General features: G+C 45.6%; 1 protein-coding gene across 7 annotated transcripts in view; it reads left to right on the forward strand.

Annotated features, from left to right (window-relative positions):
* LOC127466537 (PH and SEC7 domain-containing protein 3-like) overlaps window positions 1-23,409 on the forward strand; it is a 116,883-nt gene extending 93,474 nt beyond the window's left edge. For all 7 annotated transcript variants that reach the window (XM_051777412.1, XM_051777413.1, XM_051777414.1 and 4 more), the window contains 4 exons: window positions 2,354-2,511; window positions 3,354-3,498; window positions 6,634-6,777; window positions 13,215-23,409. In XM_051777412.1, coding sequence (XP_051633372.1) covers window positions 2,354-2,511; window positions 3,354-3,498; window positions 6,634-6,777; window positions 13,215-13,427 — 660 coding nt within the window. In that variant the 3' untranslated portion in view covers window positions 13,428-23,409. The remainder of the gene's footprint in view (window positions 1-2,353; window positions 2,512-3,353; window positions 3,499-6,633; window positions 6,778-13,214) is intronic.
* The last annotated feature ends 1,612 nt before the right edge of the window (window positions 23,410-25,021 follow it).

The following is a 25,021-nucleotide window of genomic DNA, read 5'->3' on the forward strand; positions in this document are numbered from 1 at the left end:
TTGGAGAAGCTGGCAGAGCCCCAGCTGTCAAGGTAGATTTCAGCTAACTGATCTGGTGGGATTAGGAAGGATTATCGGGAGCACTGTCTGTCGGAAAGAAGGGGTTCTCAGCCAGGATTGCTTCTGGGGCTGCCCAAATGTGGTGTTTTTCTGGAACAGTTTAGACACCAGAGCAGGTTGTGGACACTGGATGCAAGTCACAGAGGAAGCAGGGCAGCAACAGGCTAGGTGATAGCTGACACTGTCTCTAGGCAGTAACTTGAGGAAAGACAGAATATCATGTTCCTGAGGCCTGTCTGAGTTCACTTCCTGGCTCTGAAGTTTTCCCAGTCTCCCTGGACAGTGGAGCCAGTCATTTCCCCCAAAACTACCACGAAATAAATTAGCTTTTGAACCCATAAAGAAAGGGGCTTGACCTGGGGCCTTGCCTCTTCCATCTTCAGGATGGAGATATGCCCAACTTTGGGCAATCTCCTCCAGTGATTGTCTTTTGGCTAGAGTCTGGATTCTCAGATCTTCCTTGAAGAAGGTTTAGGGAATGCCCTAAGTGGGCATAGATGAAATCCATCATGATAGAGACATTCCTCCAAATCTTGCAGAGTCTCAAGCTATGGGAGAGGAAGGACACTTGGCTTTGCCCACTGCCAGCCCTTGAAAACCCCTCATGTTGCAGATGTTTAGGTTGAAGGCTGCCCTTTGGTCACCTGTGCAGTAGTGCTCTGTCTTTCTGCTGGGCTTACCAGACCTGTGTTGTGTTTTGCCATTGTCTGGCCCTGGGTGGAGGTGGTACTGGGGCAGGACTGCTGGATAGCTGCATCTCCTCATGTGAAATGTCTGAGCAGCACTGGCAAGTTCTGGGCCTGCACTAGCTGGAGCTCTGTCAGGAAGGATGAGACATGGCAGAGGAGCAGGATGCTTTGTCCTGCCTCCTGAGAGGTGGTCACCACAGTTGGTGATGCCCCATCCACTGAAACTCATCCTGGAGAGCCCCAGCCCGTCTTGTCCAAAAGCACAGATACCTTTGGCAGCAGTGTAGAAACCTGTGGCTGCAGTCCTGTTCTGTGTGCTGCCAGAGAAGCCCTGTAAACGAATTCATGCACCTTAACCAGCTCCTCTTCAGGGCAGGTGCCTCCCTGGCTGTTGAAGCTACTGCTGTCCTCACACACGCCTCGTGTCCTGCACTCTGTTTCCTCCTAAACCTCATCTTGTAACTTGTGTTCAAGTGGAGGATCAATAGTTATTACGCCTGCAGGGAGTTATTCCTCTGTTTTGCAGCTGTCACATCGGTGTGTGTTTCAGGTGAGACAGATGTCTGTGATGTACTAAGAGGGAGAAATGGAGTCAATTACAGACTGCTTTGGCTTGTCCTTCAGAAACAAAGTGACGCAGCACTGCTGGCGGATGACTTTTCCCTGAAAAAGCTCCTGGCTTTCCCAAGCCATTTATAGTCATGAGAGCTTCACACAGAACTTGTGGTTAGACCGAGGTTGTGCCTTTATATAGCTTCTGTCACTCAGGAGATCAAAGACTGCTTCCAGGCTGATGCTTGCAACACAAGAGAAGTTTGAGTCCCGTTTTTGTCTTTTGGTGCTAGGAGTGGTACTGTTCCTGTGTCAAAAACCCTGGACAGAGCTGTGCTTGCCATTTGTGGACTCTGAGTAGAGAGATTTAAGGGAGTTTGCTATATTAGCTTTGTGCAGACTGATAAGGAGGCTTCTTCAGTGTATAAGGGCTGCCTAGGAGAAAATACAAAGTTGTTGTATATATACAAAGTATTGTTTGAGAAGAATTAAAATCAAGCAGTGGAGGCTGAGAACCCAAGTAGCTGAGCAGTGGAGGTGGGAGCTGGTTATGAAGGATTCCTGAAATGAAGACAGGTAGTCCACAACTGTTGTGGTAGTCAGATACTTCCTGTTTACCTCTCTTTCTTTCAAGCAGGTAGCAAAACTACTTCTCTTCCTTGGAAAGAGATAAAAAAACAAAACAAAACAAAAAAACAAAACAAAACAAAAAAAAACCCCAAAAAAACCAACCAAACAAAAAAAAACCCAAAAAAAACCCCAAAAAACCCAACAACAACAACAAAAAAAAAACCAACAAAAAACCCCCAAAAACCCCCCAAAAACAGAAAAAACAAACAAACAACAACAACAACAAAAAAAACCAACAGAAAAAGGAAAAGGAAAACATGTTAAAGGTAGTAGAAACCACAAGTGCTCAAGTCAGGTTGCTTTCGGTTCATATACCTTATTGCTATTTGTGAACTGTGGAACAGGGTTTTTCCCTAGGTTGAGGAAAAAGGAGTAGCACGTGCAGAAATAAGATGCCATTTTCCCCCTGTTGACTCCTGCAGGATGAATATAAGCCAGAAAAGGCTTTGTCGGAGGAGGATCTGAAGAACGCGGTTAGTGTGCACCACGCGCTGGCATCCAAGGCAACAGACTATGAGAAGAAGCCCAATGTCCTCAAGCTTAAAACAGCAGATTGGAGGGTCCTGCTTTTCCAAGCCCAGTAAGTGCTCTCTTCACGCCAGCCATTGAGGAGAGAAAGCAATGCTGAAGGAGGGGTAAATTCCTGCCCGGACAGGTTAAAGCAGAGGCTTAAGAGGTTCAATCTGTTTATTTGATCAGAAATAAGATTAAGTAGTGATGTGATTAGAGTGCACATGTAGTGCATGAGAAAGAAACATCAGGTTTTTAAAAGGCTTTTTAATCCAACTGAGAAAGTCATAACAAGATGCAGCAGCTAGAAGCTGAAGCTGCAGGAAATTCAATTTGGAAACAAACTTATAACAGTCAGGGTGATTAATCATTGAAGCAAATGACCAAAGGCAGTCTTGGATTGTCTGTCTCCTGATGTCGTCAGGTCCTAGCTGGATGTCCTTCTAGAAGATACGCTGTGGTCAGAAACAAAGTTAATACAAGAATGATTTGATTAAGTTCTTCGTGCTTTGATACCCAGACAGAACAGATGACCTGCCTTTTGCTTCTGACATGAGCCCCTTTCTGCCAAGACCATGTACGGATCCTGGAGCTCTGTGATGTCCTGCACAACTGAGACCTTAGGATATATGTCTGAGTATATCCTATAGCATTGTTTGGCTCTGTCACCTGTGTCATTTGGATTGGATTAGGAAAAGATGTGTGCTAGGGTGAGGTGTGGGCCTAACAACAAGCCAGCCCGTGACTGAGCTACCTGTCACTAAACTGCTTGCAAACATAGACCAGAAGACTAAGCAGACCCTTAAGATTTGTCCAGTTCTGGTTACTCTTGCTTTTAAAATGCCATGGAAGGGGTGGAAGGAGGTAGAGGAGGCTGAGTCAACAGGTGCTTAATGTGTGTTTCTTCCCCAGGAGCCAAGAAGAAATGCAGACCTGGATCAACAAGATTAACTGTGTGGCTGCTGTCTTCTCTGCGCCGCCGTTCCCAGCGGCAATTGGCTCCCAGAAGAAGTTCAGTCGCCCGCTCCTGCCAGCCACCACAACAAAGCTATCTCAGGTGAGATGTTCTTATGTAGAGGGCAGGTGATGACGATTTCTCTTGCTGGTTGGAGACTGGATGGTGGTCCTTGTCACTGTTTTATGTCTGTTGCCCCTAGCAGTCCTAGGAGAAGGAGGCTTACGTGGTAGATCTCTGCTCACTTCCTGATGCAAGATTTGAATTGGTGAGAGAGAAAGAACAGGCTTAAATATAATTGGTTTATATTTTTGAAGAAAAGAAACAGTCATCAGTGTTCCTAGTACCAGACAGAGAATTTTCATCTTGTGCTTATGGCTGTGTATAAGACATTTCAAATAGTGACTGGTGGGTTTTTTTAAATATGAGTGTGTATTAAGGCCACTCATTTCAGAAGAAGTAGACATACTCCTGGTCTTTGGCTTATTGAAATGATAAAAGGTGAAAGCTGATGGATTAGACAAGCACCAATTATATTTTTCCCACAACATTTTCCAGACTCCAACCCTTATCAGCTTAGGGGTTTCTTGTATAATATGTATTTGTAACTGTTTCTTATGTGAATGCTTTTTGTCTCCCCTTGTGATCACACAAGGTTTTAGCATCCTGTGTCAGAGAGTTTCACAGCTCTACTTCTTGCACAAAGCTCCACAAATTTCAGCTTGTTTCACACTGGCTGTGTCAGATGCTTGCACCCATGGCTCTGTGTACTTTGGGAGATGTGACACATGCCTGCAATTCCTCCTGCTGTGGCAGGAACATGACATCGTTTGTGTTCATCAGGTTGACAGAGTGACAGAGGTTATACTTCATGAGTATTATCCTGTACTTTTTAAAGTGATCTGCCCATGCTGGATTGCTTCTTAAATGAGTTTGGGTTTTTTTACCATCTTCATAGCTTAGCAACTCTCCTTAGAAACCACTGTCACAAAATCTGCATTTTTCTAAGGGGGTGTTTTTTTTAATGTCACCCCTGCTTTTTCTCTCTCCATTGCAGTAGCCTTTCTTCTTACAATGTGGTGGCCTACTTACTGTCTTGTGTTCTGGGTTGAAGTTTAAAGCGTGTTTTGTAAAGGATAATACTAGCTGATCATCCTTGTGCTTTTACCTTTTGCATACCCTTTTGAAAATACTGTATGAGGCTTCCATAATTTACCCCCAGTCACCAGAGAAGGCTTTTTTACTCATTGTTGTTCTGTGTGGCAGTTCCAGTTAGCACATTGTTTCCTAGTCTGATTGTTTCCATTTAATCTGGAAAGGAAAAAATAGGTCACAGCCCTGTGGTCTCTGTCTCGAAGAAAGGGAGACATGAAAGGTGGAGTAAGATAAGCTGTTTTAGTTAAGGGCAGAAGAATGTTAAGTGTTAAAAGTAGATAAATGCAAAGGTAAGCAGAAACATGTCTGCTTTCATCTGTCAGAGGGGAAAAGCTGCCAGCAGGCTGTTTCTCATTTGGCAGACAAAAAAAATACAAATTGTCAAATCCCTGTGGTTGCTGTTCAGGGTTTTGTGGGATGAATCATGATGGACAGTACTTCTTCAAAGGGTCTCTTCCTGGTCAGGCATAAGTCGGAATGCAGTGAGGACCTAACATGGATGAGGAACAGAGTTTGGACATGACAGGTTGGGCAAGATCATTGTACCAGGTTTTCCTTTAAAAGCAGAGGATCTCGGTTAGTCCAACCAAAGAGGGATGTGACAAATCTATATATAAAGGAACAACCAGTCTAGAAAAGATCTACTAGAAGGTTGGTTTTGGTTTTTTTCCTGACAATGTGCAGCACACACAAAAGCTCCAAAGCTGGTGCCCTGGAAATTACAAGTACTGTATTAATAGCTGCTCAAAGACCTCCTGTTATCAGGCTGTAGAACTTGCTGCCACAGGATGTCACTGGGACCGGGGATTCAGCTCAATGTAAAGAGTGGTTGGGCACTAATGGGAGAGTATGCAGAACCAGGGTAGTTACTAACAGCAACAAGAATTTTTGGCAGCCAATAGCGAGTGGTTTGAGCCCTACCACGTTTAGGCGGAGGCAAATTATCCCACATGTTTCTTTCTTCAGTTCTCTTGCAGAAGAGTCGAAACGCAAGATTAGCTGGGGCTTAGCTATCATTTTCTGTAGAAATTTTCCTCCTCTCTGCTTTTCCTGCAGCTCCAGCTCCGTGAGCCAAGAGGCTCAGTCCCTGGTGTGACTCAGTGCAGTGCAGGCGTGTCCAAGCTCGGCTTGAAGCTGTGGGCTGCACAGCCACACCACTGAGGGACAGCACTGGCAGCTGTCCCCTCCTCTGAGGTTAGGTACCTACAACAGGAGCTGAGCTGGGTACTTGTTATGGCTGGCTAAGTCACCAATATCTGCATGATCTTGTCTATATTTTGGACTTACCTACTTCAAACATAATTTCAGATCCCAGCCTAGAAATGGACAGAAGGCCATCCTGCAGGAGCTGGAAACCCTCTGAGATGAGGGAAGGTTAGCTGACAGATGGACTGGAGGAAGTGAGTGGGCCTAGGATTATGATAAAGGAAATTGCCTAGAAAGTGGGAGTAGCAACTCCTCACTTTCTCCAGTGGCACAATGGGATAAAAGCTGGTAGCAGCTTAGCAGAATGAAATACCTTTTGGGGACTGGACAGCCCTTCCCTCTTCTGAGTGTATTGTATTGTTCTAAACAAATGGAAGGCACACACCAGAGAGCTTTTAGTAGAGCAGAAATAGAAGGAAGGGCACTGACTCTATGTCTTTTCTATCCTGGAAGGAACTCCATTTACATTGCAAAGACCTGAGGCAGGGTCTTCACCTCTCTCATTCTGCCCTTGGTTTGACTGCATACACAACACTCTTAATTAATTTACAAAAGAGTGTATTAGAGCAGAAGTGTTATGTTGTCAGTAATGCTCTGCAGCAAGCTGCTTTTGTTGCTCACAGCAAGTCGAGGGATGACAGGTTTGCTCTCCTTCCCAGTGGCATCTTTTGGCTGTTGAATTTTTCTACAAACTTGGCCACTTTTCTCGGGTGCCTTTGAGACAGCTGTTTGGGGGCAGAGCTTTGGGATAACAGACCTTATAAATCTATAGAAAAATAAACTACTTGGTATTATTGTACTGGGATCTCTCTTACTTTCCTTTGCTTACTGGATATTTTAGATTCTGTCACTTAAATGCCTAATGTGTTTCTGAAGGATGAACAGCTGAAGTCCCATGAAGCTAAGCTGAAGCAGATCTCCACTGAGCTTGCTGAACATCGCTCCTATCCTCCTGACAAGAAGCTCAAAGGCAAGGAAGTAGATGATTACAAACTGAAGGACCACTACCTGGAGTTTGAGGTATGTATGGGAAACATTATTACTTTTACTTTTTGGGTGTGTATGGGGGATGTCTTATACTTGAGGTGGAGTCCTAAAGTTCTGCATTTTTCTGCTTTACGTCCCCAAGAAGTGTGTTTGAGTAGGCAGAAAAGTCACAGCAATCCCAGAAGCTGGAATGTGGCGTCTTTTTCTGACAAGAACTTCCTGTGGCCTTACCCATGAATTTAGCTCCTTACCTGTAGCACGGAGGATAAAAGTGAGACCCTCTGTCCTTTCCTCATGTATCTGTTTGAAGAGATGATAGAGTCTTCAGGCAGGATATGTCTTGTGTTGTAAGGCTGTGTGTTTCCTACTGTGTTGGACGTTCAGTCTTCACAGAATGGCTGCATTCTGCAGTAATGCGGATTAGGATAATTGTCTTCCATTGGTATGTTCTGAAGGAACTGACATTCTGAAATTACTGTCATAGGCGTGCCTCATCAGAGCCATTTGTATTGCGTACCAGCGAGCTGGATGTCAGGATGAGAAGGAAAAGGGTAGAATTAAAGATCACGGGACTGAGTGATGCAACTTAGGCAACTGCATTAGGTGATTGTTCTGAGTATCTGGCACAGCTTTTATCCATCATGGTGTCTGCCACATTGTAGAGCTATGTGGGAGCAAGTTGGCAACCCACCAGGTGTCTGGTGTTTGTTATGACTGCACCTTTGAGCTTTTTCCCCCAGAACTGCGAGTCAGTGTTGCCTTGGGTCTGAAAGGATCCTACTCTAAATAGGCAGTGCCCGGCAAGGAAAATCCATAGTCTGAAGAAGAGGAAGAGCAGATAAGATAAAAGTCAGAGAGACCACCAGAGCTGATGCTGGAGGCCACACAACACAAACCTCCAGAACTGAAGTAAGCCTCCTGCCCTGTGTTACCAGTTTGTATTAGAGGAACTCTTTTCACTCCTGCACTTGACTGGTTGTGTACTTTTGCTTTTGCAGAAGGTTGTGATCTCTGTGTTGAGTTTCACTTCACAGTAGCAAAATAGTCAGCATGGCCTTATGAATGGAGAATCATACCTGACCAACATGATGGCCTTTTGCAATGAGATGTCTGGTATGATGGATGAGGGGACAGCAGTGGATATTGTTTGTTCTTCACTTTAACCAGGACTTTGACACCATCTCCACTAACATCCTTGTAGACAAGCTGATAAAGTGGATTAGGAAATTGACAGTAAAGTGGTCTGGCAGAACATTTGAGATCAGTGGCACAGTGTCGGTTTTGAACACGGCACTCAGAGCAAGCCACACACTTTGTCTCTGGAAGGGGTCTTGTGCAACTTGGAAGAGCAAGGAACTTCTTGGCTTTGGGTCCTTGACACAAAGTTAATTTTCTATTCCTTCTAGAACCAGGATGAAATGTAGGCTGGAATTTTAGATGTTTTCTGAAAGATTGATGGAGGAGTAGACTGTTGTGGATTTTTTTCTGTTTTCTGTCAATTTCATCGTGGTGATCTTTAGAGAAATATTCCTCAGGTACCTCAGTGCAAATCAGAACCAGTACAGCAGAGGAAACAAAAGTTGTCATCTTCTCTATTAAGAGTCTCAAACAGCAATTGATCTGTGCAGTTCACATAAATGGTCAGCACTGCAGGAGTGCCCATGTGAGCAGGAAAGCGGTGGAAACAACTTCAGTTATGTGTGAGAAATGGTAATTCAAGGTGCTTCTGTGCAATGCTTTCTTATCTTCACACTTGGCACAGATTTCACAGGCCATGTCGAACTATCGAGAGACCATTCCAAAATGTCAGAAGTCAAGCAGACAAGGTAGAAGGCCAGCTTGGCTTAGCAGGGATCTACTTTTAGAGCTAAGGCAAAAAAAAGTAGGTGTTTGCCTATTGGAAGCACAGTCAGGTGACGTGGGAGGAATACAGAGATGCTGCTCACCACTGCAGGAGAAAATTCCTGTGACCAAAGCTCAGTTGGAGTTGAAGCTGGCCAGAAATATGGGGGACAAGAAAACCAGGTGTTTTTAGTACATTAATGGCAAAGGGCAGTGCTGAAATAGCATCACACCATTACAGGATGAGGATGGTCACCTCACAAGCAGGGACAGAGACAAGGCAGATATGTTTAACACATTCTTTGCCTCTGTCTTCAACATGGATGAGGGACCAAGGGGGTCTCAGTACCCTGAGCTGAAGGACCATGAATGTGAGAATGATCAACTCCCAGTCAACCCTGAAGTTGTGTGGGATCTGCTGCTCCAGCTGGATCCCTACAAATCTATGGGACTTGATGGTATTCATCCCAGAATCCTCAAAGAGCTGGCTGATGTCATCACAAGGACTCTCTCAATAATTTTTGAGCAGTCTTGGGAATATGGAGAGGTCCCAATATACTGGAAGCTGGCTAACATTGTCACAGTGTTCAAGAAGGGCAAGAAGGAAGATCCTGGAAACTACAGGCCTATCAGTCTCACTTCAGTGCCTGGTAAAGTTATGGAGAAGATAATTGTGGGAATTACTGAAAAACACCAGAAAGACAATGCAGTCATCAGCTGCAACCAGCACAGCTTTGTGAGAGGAAAGTCCTGCTTATCAAACCCGTTTTCTTCTTATGACAAGGTAACCCACCCAGCTGATCAAGGGAAGCCAGTTGATGTAATCTTTTTGGGTTCCAGAAAAGCTTTTGATACTGTCTCTCACAGGAACCTTCTGGACCAAATGTCCAGCTCACAGCTGGATAAACACACCCTGTGCTGGGTGAGCAATTGGCTCACGGGTCAGGCACAGAGGGTAATAGTGGATGGGGTGACATCAGACTGGAGACCTGTGGGGTTCCACAAGGCTCCATCTTAGATACTCTTCAACATCTTAATAGACCACTTGGATGCAAAACTCAAAGGATTACTAAGTAAGTTTGTTGATGATACTAGACTGGGAGGAACCTTTGACTCCCTTGAAGACAGAGATGCCCTGCAGGGAAACTTCAACAAGTTAGAGGACTGGGCAATCACCAACCATGTGAAGTTCAACAAGGGAAGTGCTGGATCTTGGACCTGAGACAGGGCAACCCAACCCTGGATGTACATACAGACTGGGGAATGAGATGCTGGAAAGGGCCCTGGGGTCCTGGTCGATGGCAAGTTGAATCTGAGTCAGCAGTGCCCTGGCAGCCAGGAGGGCCAACCCTGTCCTGGGGGCATCAGGCAAAGCATCACCAGCTGGGCCAGGGAGGGGATTGTCCCACTCTGCTCTGACCTGGGGCAGCCTCACCTCCAATATTGTGTGCAGTTTGGGGCACTAAAATGTAAGAAAGATATAGAGATAGTAGAGAGCATCCAAAGGAGAGCTATGAAGATAGTGAAGGATCTAAAGGGGAAGCCATACGAGGACTGACTGAGGTCACTTGTTCTGTTCAGCCTGGAGAAGAGGAGACTGAGGAAAGACCTCCTTGCAGTTACAACTTCCTTGCAAGAGGAAGCAGAGGGACTGACAACAGTCTCTCTGGTGACCAGTCACAGGACCTGAGGGAGTGGCATGAAGCTGTGTCAGGGGAGGTTTAGGTTAGATACTAGAGAAAGGTTTTTCACCCAGGGGGTAGTTGGGCACTGGAACAGGCTCCCCAGACCTGAAGTGGTTACAGCACCAAGCCTGACAGAGTTCAACAAGTGTTTGGACAGTGCTCTCAAGTACATGGTGTGATTCTTAGGGCTGTCCTGTGCAGGGCCAGGAGTTGGACTTCGATGATCCTCGTGGGTCCTTTCCATCTCAGAATATTCTGTGATTCTTTGAGTGAAAAACCAAACCAAACTAAAACGAAATGGTGAGCCATATGAAAACCATGAATGAAAACTTTCTGCTGGTTTTTGGGTTTCCTGATCTTCCCTTTAGAACAATGTCCTGCTGGGGTCAGGCAGGAGGTGGTGACAGAGCTTGCTGTATGGTTAAACCAAAAGGGAAAGAGGCTGGTGAGGCATTATTTTGTAACTGCCTCTTCCAGGTTGAGATTGCAGGCCAGACTTTGTATCTATGTACATAGATGTTGATACGTCTCCAGAAGCACCCCAAAATGGCCTGTGAGTCACTAAGGAAGCAGCATAGTCCCATTAGGGAGGAAGAAGCCATTTTCCTTTTCTGTAGGTCATTATAGTTCCTTTTTGTTCACACCCTAGCAATCCCTTCATTCTTGTTCCTGGTGAGAAACAAGTGAGATGATGTTTCCTTCTGAGAGGAGGTGAACCGAGAGGTGACTCGTCCTTGCTCAGGGATGCAGTAGGTAGCATATCTTTTTGATGGTCTCTTTGCTTATAGACACCAAGGAAGGAACAGTTCTCTTTGCTTCTCTCTGAGGCAGTACTGCACCAGATTGCAGAAAACTTGTTGCTTGTTGCAAAAAATCTATAGTTTGAGAAAGATCTTTTGAGTGCTGTCAGGAGAGAGGTGAAGCCAGAATACTGATGGGAGGCTACCTCGTCTCCACTTTATTATGTTCTTTCAGTCTTCAGAAATAATGTTGCAGAAACTTTTGAATTTTCAACTTCTGTGGTTTTATTTACTTGACAGAATTTTCCAGATTAATTTCTTTTAAGGCAAAATTCCCACCAGCTTTTACCTAACTGCAAATGTCAGGTCACTAAAAGACCAAGTTTTTTGCAGTTGAAATAAAAATAGAAATGCATCGATTAAGTGCAGTAGAAATCAGGGGCCCACAAAGTCCAGGGAAAAATGGCCATTTGCGCACATATAGATCCTGGATTTCCGTTCTGATTGGCGAGTCTTGTGACCCTACTAGTGTTTACTGGACTTATAAAAAGCAGATGTCCATATGGCAGTAAAGTCCCTCTCTCATTTGATGACTATTACGCTATTTCCAAGCTCAGAGCACCGGTTTGCCTTTTTCAGAGGTGTCTGGTTTGCTGTGTGATGAATCATCCATCAGCCCTGTGCATCATCATCAGGGTTCTGCTTGCTGTTTCTCCATTTCCATTTTTATTAAATGACACATCTTACCTGCTTCATGTGTTTGTCTCTCACATTATGGAGCTGGAGCTTCAGATACGGAATTGATAGGAATGCTTTTTTATTGAATTTTTAGGTCGATTTTGTTATGATCCTCCTCTGTGAGTATTTGTTTATTCAAAAGACTCTCAAAACCCAGTCACCTTCTCTTCTTTCTCCCCCCTCCCCCTTTATATTCCACAGTTCAAAGCAGTTACTGAGCTTTTTGACTTCCTGCCCTCAAATAAATGTTTTTACCAGAACTTTATTTTTTATTAGAAATTGGAAAATTTTTTCTTAAATACCTTTTCCTCTGCCAGGAGCATAATAGTTTGGCTGCTGTTTTGCCACTTTAAAATACAAATTAACAATCACAGGGGATGTTTACATCCTCCTTCCCTGACCCCCAGCACACCGAGATTGCCTTAATTGCAATGCCTGCACCACGTCTTCAGGGGATATGTCAGGGGCAGGTTACTAAACAAATCCTGTGAGGTGGATTGCTCTGTTCTGAGGACCTCCTGCCCCAGCACCTGTTTTTGAGGCCCTGCAGGGATCTTCTATTACAGTACCCTCATTTTGTTCCTTTCTGAGTTGTTTCTTGCAGAAAGATGTAATCCTGGCAAACAGAGGAAAATCTTTTGTTGGAGAGGGAAAGGTCTGGTCCAGATGTGGAATAGAACAAGTGGGGATGGCACACAGTAAAGGGAACTTTTTCCATTTGAAAAATACAAGGGTCTGGGCAGAGAGCAACCTTCATCATTCCCTGTGAGTGACCCTGGCAGGAGAACTGCTGCTGTCATAGCCCTCTCATCTGCTCCTTTTTGTCAAGGTCTGGCCTTGCAGAAGATCCTCTCAAGGGCTAGTGGTGGCCAAGCTGGTACTGTCTGAACTTAGTGGGACCCTGCTTTGATTTCTCCAGGAAATTTTCTGCAGGAAAAGCAGTCACACAAAAAGCAGGAAATGTGGGACCTGCTGGGGGGAGTGCAGAGTTGCAGGGTAGAGCTGTAGACAACCACAGCAGGACTTCCGCTGTCCCTTAGTTCACTGCACTTTATTTCCATGCCTGGATGGGACCCATGGCATCTCAGTGTGCCTGAGCACAGGATATGCCTCCGTGTGACTGAGGTCAGCAAGCTTTCACTTGGTAGTGTTACATGGAAATCCCCGTGTGCTCCAGCTAGCCGCGAGCCACCGCTCAGCAGAGTGTTGGAATTCGTGTGCTGCAGAGCTGAGTGCCTCTAATTGCACGGCACCCTGGGGCTCGGTCTGCCCGAAATCCTTTTTGTACAGTTTAATTTACATTAGCCACTGTCGTTCATGTCCACATCAGGCACCATAGTTCGCGTCCGTATTAGGCTGCTGGCTTCCAAGGCCGGCAGAAACCATTAAGTTACCCAGACTGTCTCTCGAGTGCTCTTGCAGAATTTCTCCCAGACTGATTTGGACCTTTCTTTTAATTTCCCAGAAAAATCGCTATGAGATTTATGTCAGCCTCCTGAAAGAAGGAGTGAAGGAGCTGCTGAGTGGAGGAGAGAACGATGCGCCAGGACTGAAGAAATCCCACTCGAGTCCTTCTTTGAATCAGGAGTCTCCAGTTAGTGCCAAGGTGAAACGCAACGTCTCGGAGAGGAAGGACTACAGGCCAGAAACACCCAGCATTAAGCAGAAGGTCACTTAGGGTGGAAATGACAGCGAGGGGAACAGCCATGCAGCAAAGTACCGGTGGTCAAAATTTTTTTCATTTAATAACCTGTCCTTCACAAAAAATAAGTGCATCTGCCTGAATGGGGTGTTAGTGACATTTTCTATTGTATATTTTGCTGTTTCTGTGCAGATTGTGGGAGATGTCTTTGCTCCTGCTTTGCTTTGCTTTGTTAATTTATCATTTAGCAATTGAAGCATCGGGACTTTTTTATGTTGTTCTGTTTCTAAAGGAGCTGGGGGAGGGGTAGAGCGCTGTGACGTATATTCTGTCTCTTCCCCATTTATCTCCTCCCATCGGCATGTGGCTTTCATCTCTCAAGTCACTTGTCACTTTATTTACGTGGTGGGTGGGAAAAATAACTGGACAAGTGCTGCAGTGCTGTGAATGTAAGCTGTAGCTGCGGGAGAAGCTGTGCAGCTGCAGAAGCCTGGCTAGAGCCTGGGGTGCTGGGAACATTGGTTTCCTGTCAGTGTGGGTCATGGTACTGGTACTTAGCAGCAGGTGCTACAGTATATAGTCACTGTTGCTTATTGTTACTGCATTGACGGTGGACCCACAAGTGTGAAGGAATGAAACCTGGAAACCTCTGGCAATGCTGGGATGATGGCATTGGAATAATTTGTTTGCTTCCTTCCAAGCGAAGTCTTCTCCTGAGTTTGCAGGCTGGAAAGCTGGAAAGTCTGGAAAGTATCCAAACCCGTACTGTCTCTGCTGTCACGGAGATTAGGGTTTACCCAGCTGGAATGATTCTCTGGGTTTTACATTTATTTGCAGAGGAGGCTGCTGTAGATGTCAGCCATTAGCATTATATATTAAAAACAAAGGGCCTCTGTGTAGTTTTTAACTATACGCTCTCACTTAGCTGCTATATAGAGCCTTATGATATATTGTGTCCTGTTGCTTCCCCTTCCAGGAGTTTCCTTGTTGGTGTGTACAGAGAGCTTCTTTCAGTTCCTCTGATAGTGACAAAGCACTTTGTCTTTTTTCTTCAGGAAGGGATTCTCCTCAGTTCTCCATTTTCCTGCTTTAGCTCACATATAGGTGGAAGAGGCTGGTGCAGACCAGAGGAGGGGGCAGACATGTCCTTGCTGCAGACTAGGGTTTGATACTGTCCTGACTACTCTGTGCCTAGAGGCCAGCACAAGGCAGTCTCAGCTTTGTCAGATCGTACCCTCCACCCACAGAGAACAAGCCCAGCTCACAGCTCCTGCATACCCTGCTCCAGGCTTTCAGAGGAGAGCACAAGACAGGGAGACACCACCATGGGTAGAGCTTTCCATACCTGAAAGCCCACAGACCCTTGGAGTGGCCAGCAGTTTTCAGGCATAGAGAGTAGAAAGATGATGTAGAAATTATTTTCCTGCTTCCCAGCCCCTCTTCCCTGGGCAGCATCATGGCTGTGCAGAGAGCAGTGGCTCTACTGTTACTTAACATCCTGGGTTTTAATCTCAGGTTTGATACTGGCCGACAGGGTGAGCTTGGACAGGTCTCTCCTGTTTTGACTCACCCTTTCCCTAAGTGGAGTAGTACAACCAAACTGGCCTTTCCTGCAGACTACCTTGGTACGTAATGTTGAGGACCATTTGAAAATTGTTTCTTGGTGTTCTTTTTGTTGTGCCTGGCACTGGACTGCCTTCCTGATGGATGCAATTCTAAATGCATACAGAAATGTCAAGATCAATGCAAGGACTGTTTAGAAATGCGCTGGTGTTTCCAGCCCGAGTAGTCAAAGGGCCACGCATCAAAAAAAATTGCCACCTGAGCAGATTTGTGTTCTGCCAGACTTCCCAAGGGTCCAGGTCAATTAATCTAGCTTATTGAACTGCCAGTTCAGTGGGCAGAACTGGGAGCGATCAAAGAGAAAAGGCCTTTAGCAGACATCTGTATTAGGGAGGGTTCGTAGCATACTAAAATCCGAAACCATGACACCATTGATAGCTCAACAAAACCGATATTTTTACCAAGAGGTGGCCAACAAAACGAACAAACCCAAAAGAGAGGTAGGGAGAGAGAAACAAGCCCTCAGTACTACTTCCCCAGTCACCTAGCTGTTGCCCATAAAGTTATCTTACCGAGCTAGAGTGCCCACAATCACCCATAGCAGAAGCTGCATCCCTGGAGAGTCAGCAAGTTCACAAATTGGCAGGCGTCCCTGCCAAAAGGCAATGTTGTCCTTGATGTGAAGCTTCCTACCTTCCAAGAAAGAGCTATCTGCTTTTATACAATTAACTGAGTGACCTCAGCCTAGGCAGGTGTGGCCAGCACTGCCCAGCCAGAGGTCCTCAGTCCCACCCTCCGTTATGCAAGTACTATCTCTTCTGCACACACATGGCCTGCGTGCTGCACCCGAGGGGGTCTTTTCCAAATGAGTCTGGGGGTTTACTTCGTACCCATAGTCTTCAGTCTCTCCTTCAAGTGACCTTGGAGGACGATCAGCCAATCATAAAACAGCAATTAAATATAGTTTATACAAGAACTCTCTCCAAGGACGAAGTTTCTGTTTTATTGGTGCTTGTTTTCTCATAACTCGGCAGAGAAAGAACAAAACTTTTACAGGTGGCTGGGCCAAACACAGACCAAAAGTATCAGCGTGATTAGCCCCTGATACAACACCGCATGACTTGCCTTCCCCACTGAGTACCACCATGCAACAGCTTTCCCAGTGTTGTGCTGACTCTTGGCTGTAACGAAGATTTTGCGCTTTCAGGTGCTGGGAGGTTTGGGAGCAACTTGATCCTTGCAGCTGTGGCCTGGCAGCAAAACCAGATGGTACTGTTTTCATAAGTGCTGTTGGGATACACGTGCATCTGGCATCTGCCACTGGGAGCGGCCACTCCATGATGAAAGTCGTGAGGTTGGCCCTAACCTCGCCAGCGTTGCTAAAAACTGCAGAAGTTATACATTCTTACTAAGGTAGAGTTAACATCCAGTCCTCCCGAGGAAGAGAGAGGCCTACTGCTGCTGGAGCCAAAGTGATGTGGTGCAGCTTGTTGGGTAGGGAGACTCAGTGTAGGCAGATACACGATAGGGCTTATCGGGAGGGATTGTTTGCATTAATTAAGAGTGGTAGATCAGCAGTTCATGGAAGGGAAAGAAAAGCTAGATGCCTGCAGCTGCTCATCATGCTCTGGAGGTTTAAAACAAATGAGTGGAACAGACAGAAGAAGAAATTCATTTGGGGAATGCCGAATGCATATTGGAGAAGAAAACTTGACCCCTCTGTTGTGGGATCTGGTCCTACTGCAGGCTCTGCAGAAATTAGCTCTGTCCTGGCCAGAGCCAGGACACTCTCTTGCATAACAACATTAGGGCACATGCAGGAGAAACAAAACCAAAAACAGTGCAGATTTGTAAATGGGCCCTGCTAGGCTGTGAGGGTGAGGTTCACTAGAGGGTCTTTTTGAAGGCAGGCTAGAACATGCTTAGCAGACCGCTTGTTATTATGGAGTGCAGTGGTTTAAATGGCAAAGAAGTGACTTTTGACTTCTTTTTCCTCTGGCTTTTAGCATATTCTGGTTGCTGTAGACTACAGTTAAATTGCTGAGCTCAAAAAGAAATTACTCCTGTTTAATGCATTTTCCAGCTTTGACACGGAAACTGGATAATTCCTCTTCAAAGTCATTGCAGAGAAGACGATTTGAAGCAATAGAAAAAATCAAAAAGTGAACTGCAAAAATGATATTTTTTTTTATTATTTATTCTATATTTCCATGTATACTTGTTAATGGATTAGGGTATATTTTTAAGTCTCATCTGGGCTTATCAAATGCAGTTTTTCACTGCATTTTTTAGTCATTTAACCTTTGTTGAGCTTGGAGCACTCTTGGTGAGACTGCTGAGGCATGCCCATTAGTTTACCCAGAATTTTTAGGTTCTGCTCAAGTGTTAATTAATGCCATTTTGCTCTGTTAGTTTACACTTTTTAAGCATCCCAGGCACCCATGTAAAAATGCGCCTTTTGGAGGCCAAGCGAAAAATGCGATCCTGTTGTGAAAGGCTCCTCTCCTCCCTTGGGAACAGGATCATCTACCAAGCAGTGCTGTAATATCTGGTGATATTATAAAGTGGAGATTCTCAGGAGGTTTCAGCAGTGCATCTCCTTGGGTGGCAGCATTGAGAGTCTGGCAGAGTGGTACCCTGCACCCTGCCCTTCTTTGCTGAAGTGTTTGCCTGTAGGAGAAATCAGTGCTTGACCTCAGCACCTCAGGAGCTTTGGTTACGGTAGGTAAGGATACTCTGCTGGTTTCCAGCCCTCCTCTGGGACTCAGCATGCACCAGAACTGCGTTTCAGTGAGCAGCCCTGCAGCTTCCTGGGGGTGCTCAGTGTAAGCAGGAGTTACTGGCAGCCACCACGAGCATGTGTGCATGCAAGCAAGCCTTTGCAGTGATGCAGGGAGGCGTCATCCTTCCTTGTCAGCCTCCCTGCTGCAGTGTGCAGCCATCACTCGGGCAAAGCCTCTGCCTGCAGGCTGAGAGGAGGGATGCAAAGAGGGGAGCAGGATGGGGCCAACAGCTCCTCACTTCCCCCCTCTTGTGGTGCAGACAGTGGTTGTGGAGGGACCCACCCTACTCTGAGGCACTGCTGTTGCTCACCCTCGAGGGGCTGAACCAACTTATATCCCCAGCTAAGGAAGGAGAGACAGGAGAGGGCCTCACTGATCTGCACCCGACAGCAGAGAGGTGAGGGAGAAGCGGAAAATTGCCTTCCCCTCTCCCCACTCAGCAACCAAAGAAGGTGAGGAACTCTCCTGAAGCCAAAACCACGCTCTCCTCCATGAGTCATCAGGACGCAGGGGTCTGGTTGAGGTGGTTTTCGTTCGTCAGTGGCTGCAAAAGAGGCTCTCTGGGCTGGCTGTGTGTTTGTGTGCATCTTGCAGATAAATCACGCATGGACCACTGAACATGAGTACAGCTTCTAAATCCAGTATTTATGTTGTGTCTTTATTTGATGTAGAGAGATAAGTCAGCCAGCAGAGTGATTAATGCAGCGGAGCTATGGGGGAATGCCGTTCTGTTGCGACGCTGGCTCAGGCGGTTTTTCATCTGTAGCCAGTCACTTGTAAATGGTTACCAGAAGCTTTCTAAGGGTTAGTAAACAGCTGGTCGCTTTGATGCTTTCCCTCCGATCCCACGTGCTCCCAGTCTGTCCATGTCAAGGGGCTCTCCTGGAGCGCAGTGCTCAACACAACCATGGTTTGAGCCAGAGTTTGGCCTAGCAGCCCTCCAGAGACTGGAATTTGCACAGCTCCAGTGCCTTGGAGTAACAAGGCTGGTTGCTCTTCTGACTTGAAACAGCCAAAATTTTTGCCTTTCTCCAGTGGGGAAATGAAGTTGATTAGAGCAGGCCATTCAGTGAGGAGGTGGTTCTGGCAGTGGAGAAGGCTAAAGGTGACACAGTTATCACCTGGCTTCTTGAGGGCATTGTGTGGCCACGTTCTCCTCTAAAGCGGTGAAGGCTTTTCTCTGCAGATGGCATACTGCTTACTGTGTCTGCATTCGCCATTCCTAAATGAATTTTGGTCTTATTGCAGTTAGTCTGACAGCTCCTCCTACTTTTCTGTCATGCTGCTCCTGTCTGTCATCTTAGCACCTCAGCTGCTTCTGTATAACAGGTCTGTTTCCTTCCATGCTTGCAGAAATCCAGAAAATTTGGCTGTCCCATCTTGCATTGAGAAAACCTGCTCTGAAGCAGTGCTGCGTTGAGTGGATAACCCCGTGAACAGCTTTTCACTCTGCTTGTCGGTAGCCTGTGTTTCCAGCCACAGTTATAGCTGGGAGGTGTGAGACCGAGTTTTAGACTGCTGTGATCTTCTAGTGTTATGCTGCAGGGATGTGAAGTACCCCCTCCCACACTGAGACCAAACACTTGCAACATTCCGAGCCTTCTAGTATCCAGGTTGTTGGAAACACTGTCTGTTTTTGCAGAGGCAAAGGCAGCATACACAGCTTATGTCAAGTAGTCTTTTGGCTTGATGCTTGTTTAAAGTTTCCCCAGTATTGCTCTCCCCAGGCTCTGGGACATCACATCTGCTCTGAGAGGGCAGTTAATAAGTGCATATTTCTCACAAGAGCGCAACCATTGCTCCCCAGCATGTGTTCCCAGCATCCGATATCTAGGCTGCCTAGAGGGATGAACTGTAGAAGCTTTTTCAAAAAGAGCTAGTCAGTAGCTTGTGCTTTTTAGAGGATATTTTTAGCGCATATAGAATCAGTATGCCTGGCCTCTCCTCTCTCCCAGCAGGGTAGTATGGGGAGCTGCTTCATCTGGAGCTTCACGGTGGGGGCCTGAGCTCCGGGAAGCCGTCAGAAAAATGGTACCACCTGAGCAGAGCAGCAGTGCACAGGACAGTGATTCTGTAGGAGGGAAATGAGCCAGTGCCACCCTCCACGGCTGGTCACCTGCTGGAGACTGTGTGCTCGAGCATTGCCCTCAGTGCTGGGGGTGATTAGAAACACTTGGCTCCCTTTTCCCTCTAGATTGTGCTGCTTGAGGAACTGTCCCTACCACTTGCTGCTTTTTTCTCCCTTGTGACAGCAGCACCCTTATCCAGGGGTGCCACAGTCCCTTTGTGAGGAGACTGGTTTACATGAGAGCAAGAAGGACAGGTCCTTGGAAGAAGTGTCCCAGTGCCATCTGGGAGTGTCTGCTCTGCTGATGGCAACGTCCAGTTGAACAGTGTAAGGAGGTAGGCTCAGCCCTGCCTGAGACAATGTCCCTTGCTCATACCTTTTGTGAGCTGCACTGAGGTTATGTTTTAGTTAATTATTAGAGCCCTTCCCTTACCAAATGCAAGCAACAGCTTTCCCAGGGGCCACAGCATTGACCTGACTTTGCTCCTGTGATCAGAAGGAGCAAATTTGGGCCAGCCCAAAGCATTCTCTGTTCCCCCCCCCCCCCTTTGAACACTTAATTATTCCATAAAAATTATAAATGTTTAAAGAATGAGGGACCTCCCATGGCATCTGCTATTAAGTCTGGGCCAGGAACAAGCTGCAGTACAGGCCAGAGGTTTATTTGGACCAATAAACATACATCACTTAGCAATGCAAGGATTGAAAGTGCTACAAACCATGAGGGAAGGACTTTTCTCTGACTTAAACTATTGTAATTAGTAGCCACTCTGTTGCAGTGGTCCTGTCTGTAACTCACCTAAAGGAGAACAGCACAGCAAGATACTTTTTGTTTAAGCAGGCAAGGTTTCAGGTCTTGCCTAGTGGATAGCGTGGTGTAACCACAGAGCAGCCAGCCAAGCTGCCATGGAGGATTGTTTGACACGAAATCCTCTGACTCCCTCCTTGCTGGGAGAAGGGAGATCAGTAATGTTGAGTCTGTGTCACCGCATAGGGCAAACTCTACTGCTAACATAAGTCTTAACTCACACTCTTCTGAAAACCTCATGCTCAGTGCTATCAAATTCCGAAAGACTGTAGGATGAGAACAGGGGTGGGTTGTGATTGGTTTTTTTAAAATTTGTACATATTCGTGACAACTATGTCCTCTTACTCGAGGCTAGGATTATAATTTGGCTGAAAGAACAGAGTTTTTTGGGAGTTTGAAAACTTTGAAATCGCTAGTCTCTGCGTGAGGTACACCCTGAGGCTTACATTCCTTGGTGAACATGTTTAAGTGATGCCTATAGATGTGTGTATATATTTCATAGGTATAGTATGGCTTCTGTGGCACAGCACTCCAAAGCCCGCTGTTCTTTTCTGAGGCTTATTTTGGTCAAAGCACTTCAGCAGCTGCAAACATTATTAGGATGCTTGTTGTTCTAGTTGTTCACAAATGAGGTTAAGCAGTCATCAGAGCTTTCACAGATTTAGGGTATCCCTTGAGCTGCCTTGATCTCCATGTTTTGTCCACCAGGGGCTGCCTGTTGTTCTGCATGTTGAAAGCAAAGGCATATATTTCAGAGTCTTAAGCATGGGTTAGTGGGTGGGATTTTCTGCCAACTTAATACTAGGCTAACTTTCTCCCTGTTTGTATCAGCCAATGCCTGCACCGGGAGCATCCATGCTGACTTCTGAAAATCGTGCTCTGGGGATTTAATACACAGCTTTACTTCTGAAAATGTTGACCTTGCTCTGTGAACATTCAGCAAGGGGACATCATGTCCAAAATTGTCCAAGAAGGACAGGTGCCTGTGATGTCTCCTGCAGATACAGCTGTACAGCAGTAGTGAGGGGTTTTTTGTGCAACTGTACAGATTTCCACAAGAGTGGTCATCAGCAGGGAAAAGAAGAGCAACAGGGCTGAAATATCTTGGGCATCTCATATACCTCCCAGAGGTTTCCCTTGGGATCTTTGAACAACCTTTTAACAAGTTGCTGGTCTGAGTAAAAAGACGTAAGGAAACCCAGTGGGTTTTCCTATTGTGCTCTAGTCAGGGCAACACTAGCATGATCTGCATAATACAGAGCAAAGCCTGAGGGTGTGATTCTTACCTGGAGTCATAAAACTCTTTCACACGCAGTTAGTTTGAAGCACTTGAGCAACTTCAGTGAAACTATGCCTTTGCAGTTCACTGGACCACGGCCAGAGCAATTGTGTCTTGCAGAACTGAGACACAAGTGAACTGCAGCTCAGAATGGTACGAAGGGGGACATCCCCATCACCTTGCTTTGGGCAAGATGTAGTCCTGTAATTCTTTTTCAGGCAATGAGCCTCTCCCTTGGGTTTCCTGCCTCCCATGGTGATGTAGTGGGAAGATGTGAGTGAGCACCGTTGCTCTCAGAATTGCAGTTAAGAAGCATCATTTACTTCCACCTGAGCTGTTGCAGTGTTGCTTTCTCTTAGGCTAAGAAAGAGGATTGAATTTTCAGTCAATGTTGCATGGTAGCCATTTGGGAAGCATAACTCTTGGCAGTGGTAGTACAGAAAAAGGTTTTGCACATGCCTGTACATACACCCTATACATCTCTTATGTGCAGAACCAAACTTACAGAGCCTGCCAGCAGTCCTTGCAAGACCTTTTCTCTGGGTGGGCTCCTATCCCTTTTGCAAAGTGTTGGAACCTTCTTTCTGATAACCTTGAACTCAGTTTACTCTCGTCACTGAATTGCTGGAGTGTTTTTCATTCAACACACTAGAGACGCAGTCCCAGTCTCACTGCTTTGTGGTAACCTCTTGGTCTGCTGTGAAGCAGCAACTGAGGTAACCACTAAATCTTTTCCAGCAGCCTGGAACTTGCTGCTCTGACTCTTGGGGAGGTCATCATCTCAGGTTTGATGTTGTCCTACCACCAGGACACCCTCTTTTGTCCCTGGGAACATGCATGGCCAGAAAAGTATACTCGGAGGTCAGAGTCAGAGCTGTGCAGACTTAAGTCAAGCCCTGGTTCATGGGAGATGTTTCCATGTGCTGCTGATGTCCGTAAGGACTCAAACGTATACTTGCTTACACAGAGATGTTTTCCTGAAGCAGAGTTGTCACTCTTTTCTACAGGTATCACAGGATGCCCTCCCTTATTCTGCTTCATATATCTGGTACTAGAATGATCATTTCCTGGTAAATGAAGGCACTTAATCAGTCCTCTTCCCCTTGGAAGAAGGGCTTTTGGGGATATTGTTATATCATTTAAAATAATATTTTGGAATTTAAGTTTACATTGCTTTATTTTTCACTTGAGGTGACTGTATATAAATATTTTCCTCTATTTTATCATTGCTGATAAAGTAAGCCTACAGTATACAAACAAATAATTTGCCTTTGATGTATTGAAACTGTGAGATATAAAGTAGACTTCTCTCGTGTCCATGTTCCTGACTATAACTCTGTTCCTCTGTGTTTTTATAAGTTGGAATAAATGTTGCTTACGGGCAACAAAGAGCCTGCAAGCTTCCCAATAATTTTTATGTCATTGAAATCAAGCAACCCTATTGAAGGATCTCACATATGTATAATGATATATGTATATGTACAAACTTTAGAAAGAAATAAACCAAATGTATTTCATGTTCTGCAGTTGAATGGGGTTTTTTGTTTGTTTGTTTGTTTGTTTGAGCCCTGACAGTTGCTTCCTACAACCAAGAACACGACGGTGGTTTTACAGCAGCTGCCTGTCCTGCTCAGGGAGGTTACAGACCAATGAACTGGTGCAGCCCTTTCCTTTCCCAGTGCACCCTTCTGACTTCCATCAGTCAGCAGTTTCAAGGTTTCCTGAGCTGGAGCATACTGTGTGCCTTACAGAAGCACAATCTGCATCTGCAGGGCAGAGGCCAGTGCATCCCCACAGAAATATACAGCAAATGGTCCTTACCAAACAAAACATGAAAAGAGGCCTGTGGTTGGGGTAACCAGCGGAGCCCAGGGCAGCTGGAGCATGCCTCTCCTCCTTTTGCTCATAGGCAAGAGCAAACATCCCTTCTGGCTGTGTAGCCTGCAGAGTTACCACTGCTTGCTGTAAAGAGACAGCAGGAAGAGAAGTAACTGGTTTTCCCAACACATGGGTTGAAAGAGGGAGGCTGCAGCAAACAGCTGCTCAGAAACGACTGGGAGTTGAAATTTGTATGAGGTACTTTGTTTGAGGGCCCTGTTGAGGTTGGGAGTTGCTGTTGACTTGGTGGACGGGAAGCAAGGACAGGTGAAAGTCAGAAAAGTCAGACGCTAAAGAAAAAGGTGGAGTGCAAAAAGGCAGAGATGGGAGTGGTTAAGAAACTAGGGCTATGCAAAGTGAGAGGAAATAGCCTTGTGCTTGCAGTTGGGTTGGACACAGCTCAACATGGGAAGATAAGACACTCTGTGGAGGGTGAATAACAGGGCAAATGAAGAGGATGTGTCCGACACAGGTGGGGCGTGCCCAAGCTTTACAACAGGGCTAGGAGGTTGTACTTGGAGACAGTATTAAGAAAGGCATGTTGTTTCTTACCAAGATTTGGGGGAATGTTTGACTGTACTGAGATGATTGTTTCATAGTATTTTTCCTCCTAGAGTGTCAGCGTGTTGCCTTCAGATGAATGGCAAGACCTTCAGCGCTCAAGATAGTTTCGTGTTTGGGGTTGTTTTCACACTGTGCCACGGGATGTCAGATTTTTTTGTTGCTGTTCCATCCTGGTTACCTCAAAGCACTTGGGATTTTTTATTCCCATGGATGCTCCTGGATTAGTGTGTCTTTTATGAAAAGACTAAACAAAGTGGTATTAAGGATGGGTGGGAGCGTTTTACAAAGATGTATTAAATGCCTACTCTAAGCCCAAATGAATGTTTGAACTGTGTCTGATGTTAATGTCAGTGCTGCTCACCACATCTTTTCTTATTTTGTCTTCCTAGCTGACAAAGTCAACACTGAGCGTCTTCTGGTGATTTTTCTGCCTGGAATCATTAGTCACGTCACGTTGCTCACAATGCATTAAACTAGAACAAAATGACAGAACAGATGCAAAGTGAAAGACAGATGTATTTGTATTCTCTTCATTGTCCACTTTCAGTTCAAGTTTCCAAGTACAGAATGTAATTATCAAGGAAGTCTGAAAGAGCTAGCTTATATATGCAGGAGAAACCTCCACGGTCCACAGCAGCTACAAAAATTTTTTCGACTATTTATAAATAATGTAGCATGAGAAAGTGA

Source organism: Manacus candei, unplaced genomic scaffold (genome assembly GCF_025592945.1).
Source record: "Manacus candei isolate 608988 ecotype Guabito, Panama unplaced genomic scaffold, ASM2559294v1 h1tg000010l, whole genome shotgun sequence".
Lineage (NCBI taxonomy): Eukaryota > Metazoa > Chordata > Aves > Passeriformes > Pipridae > Manacus > Manacus candei.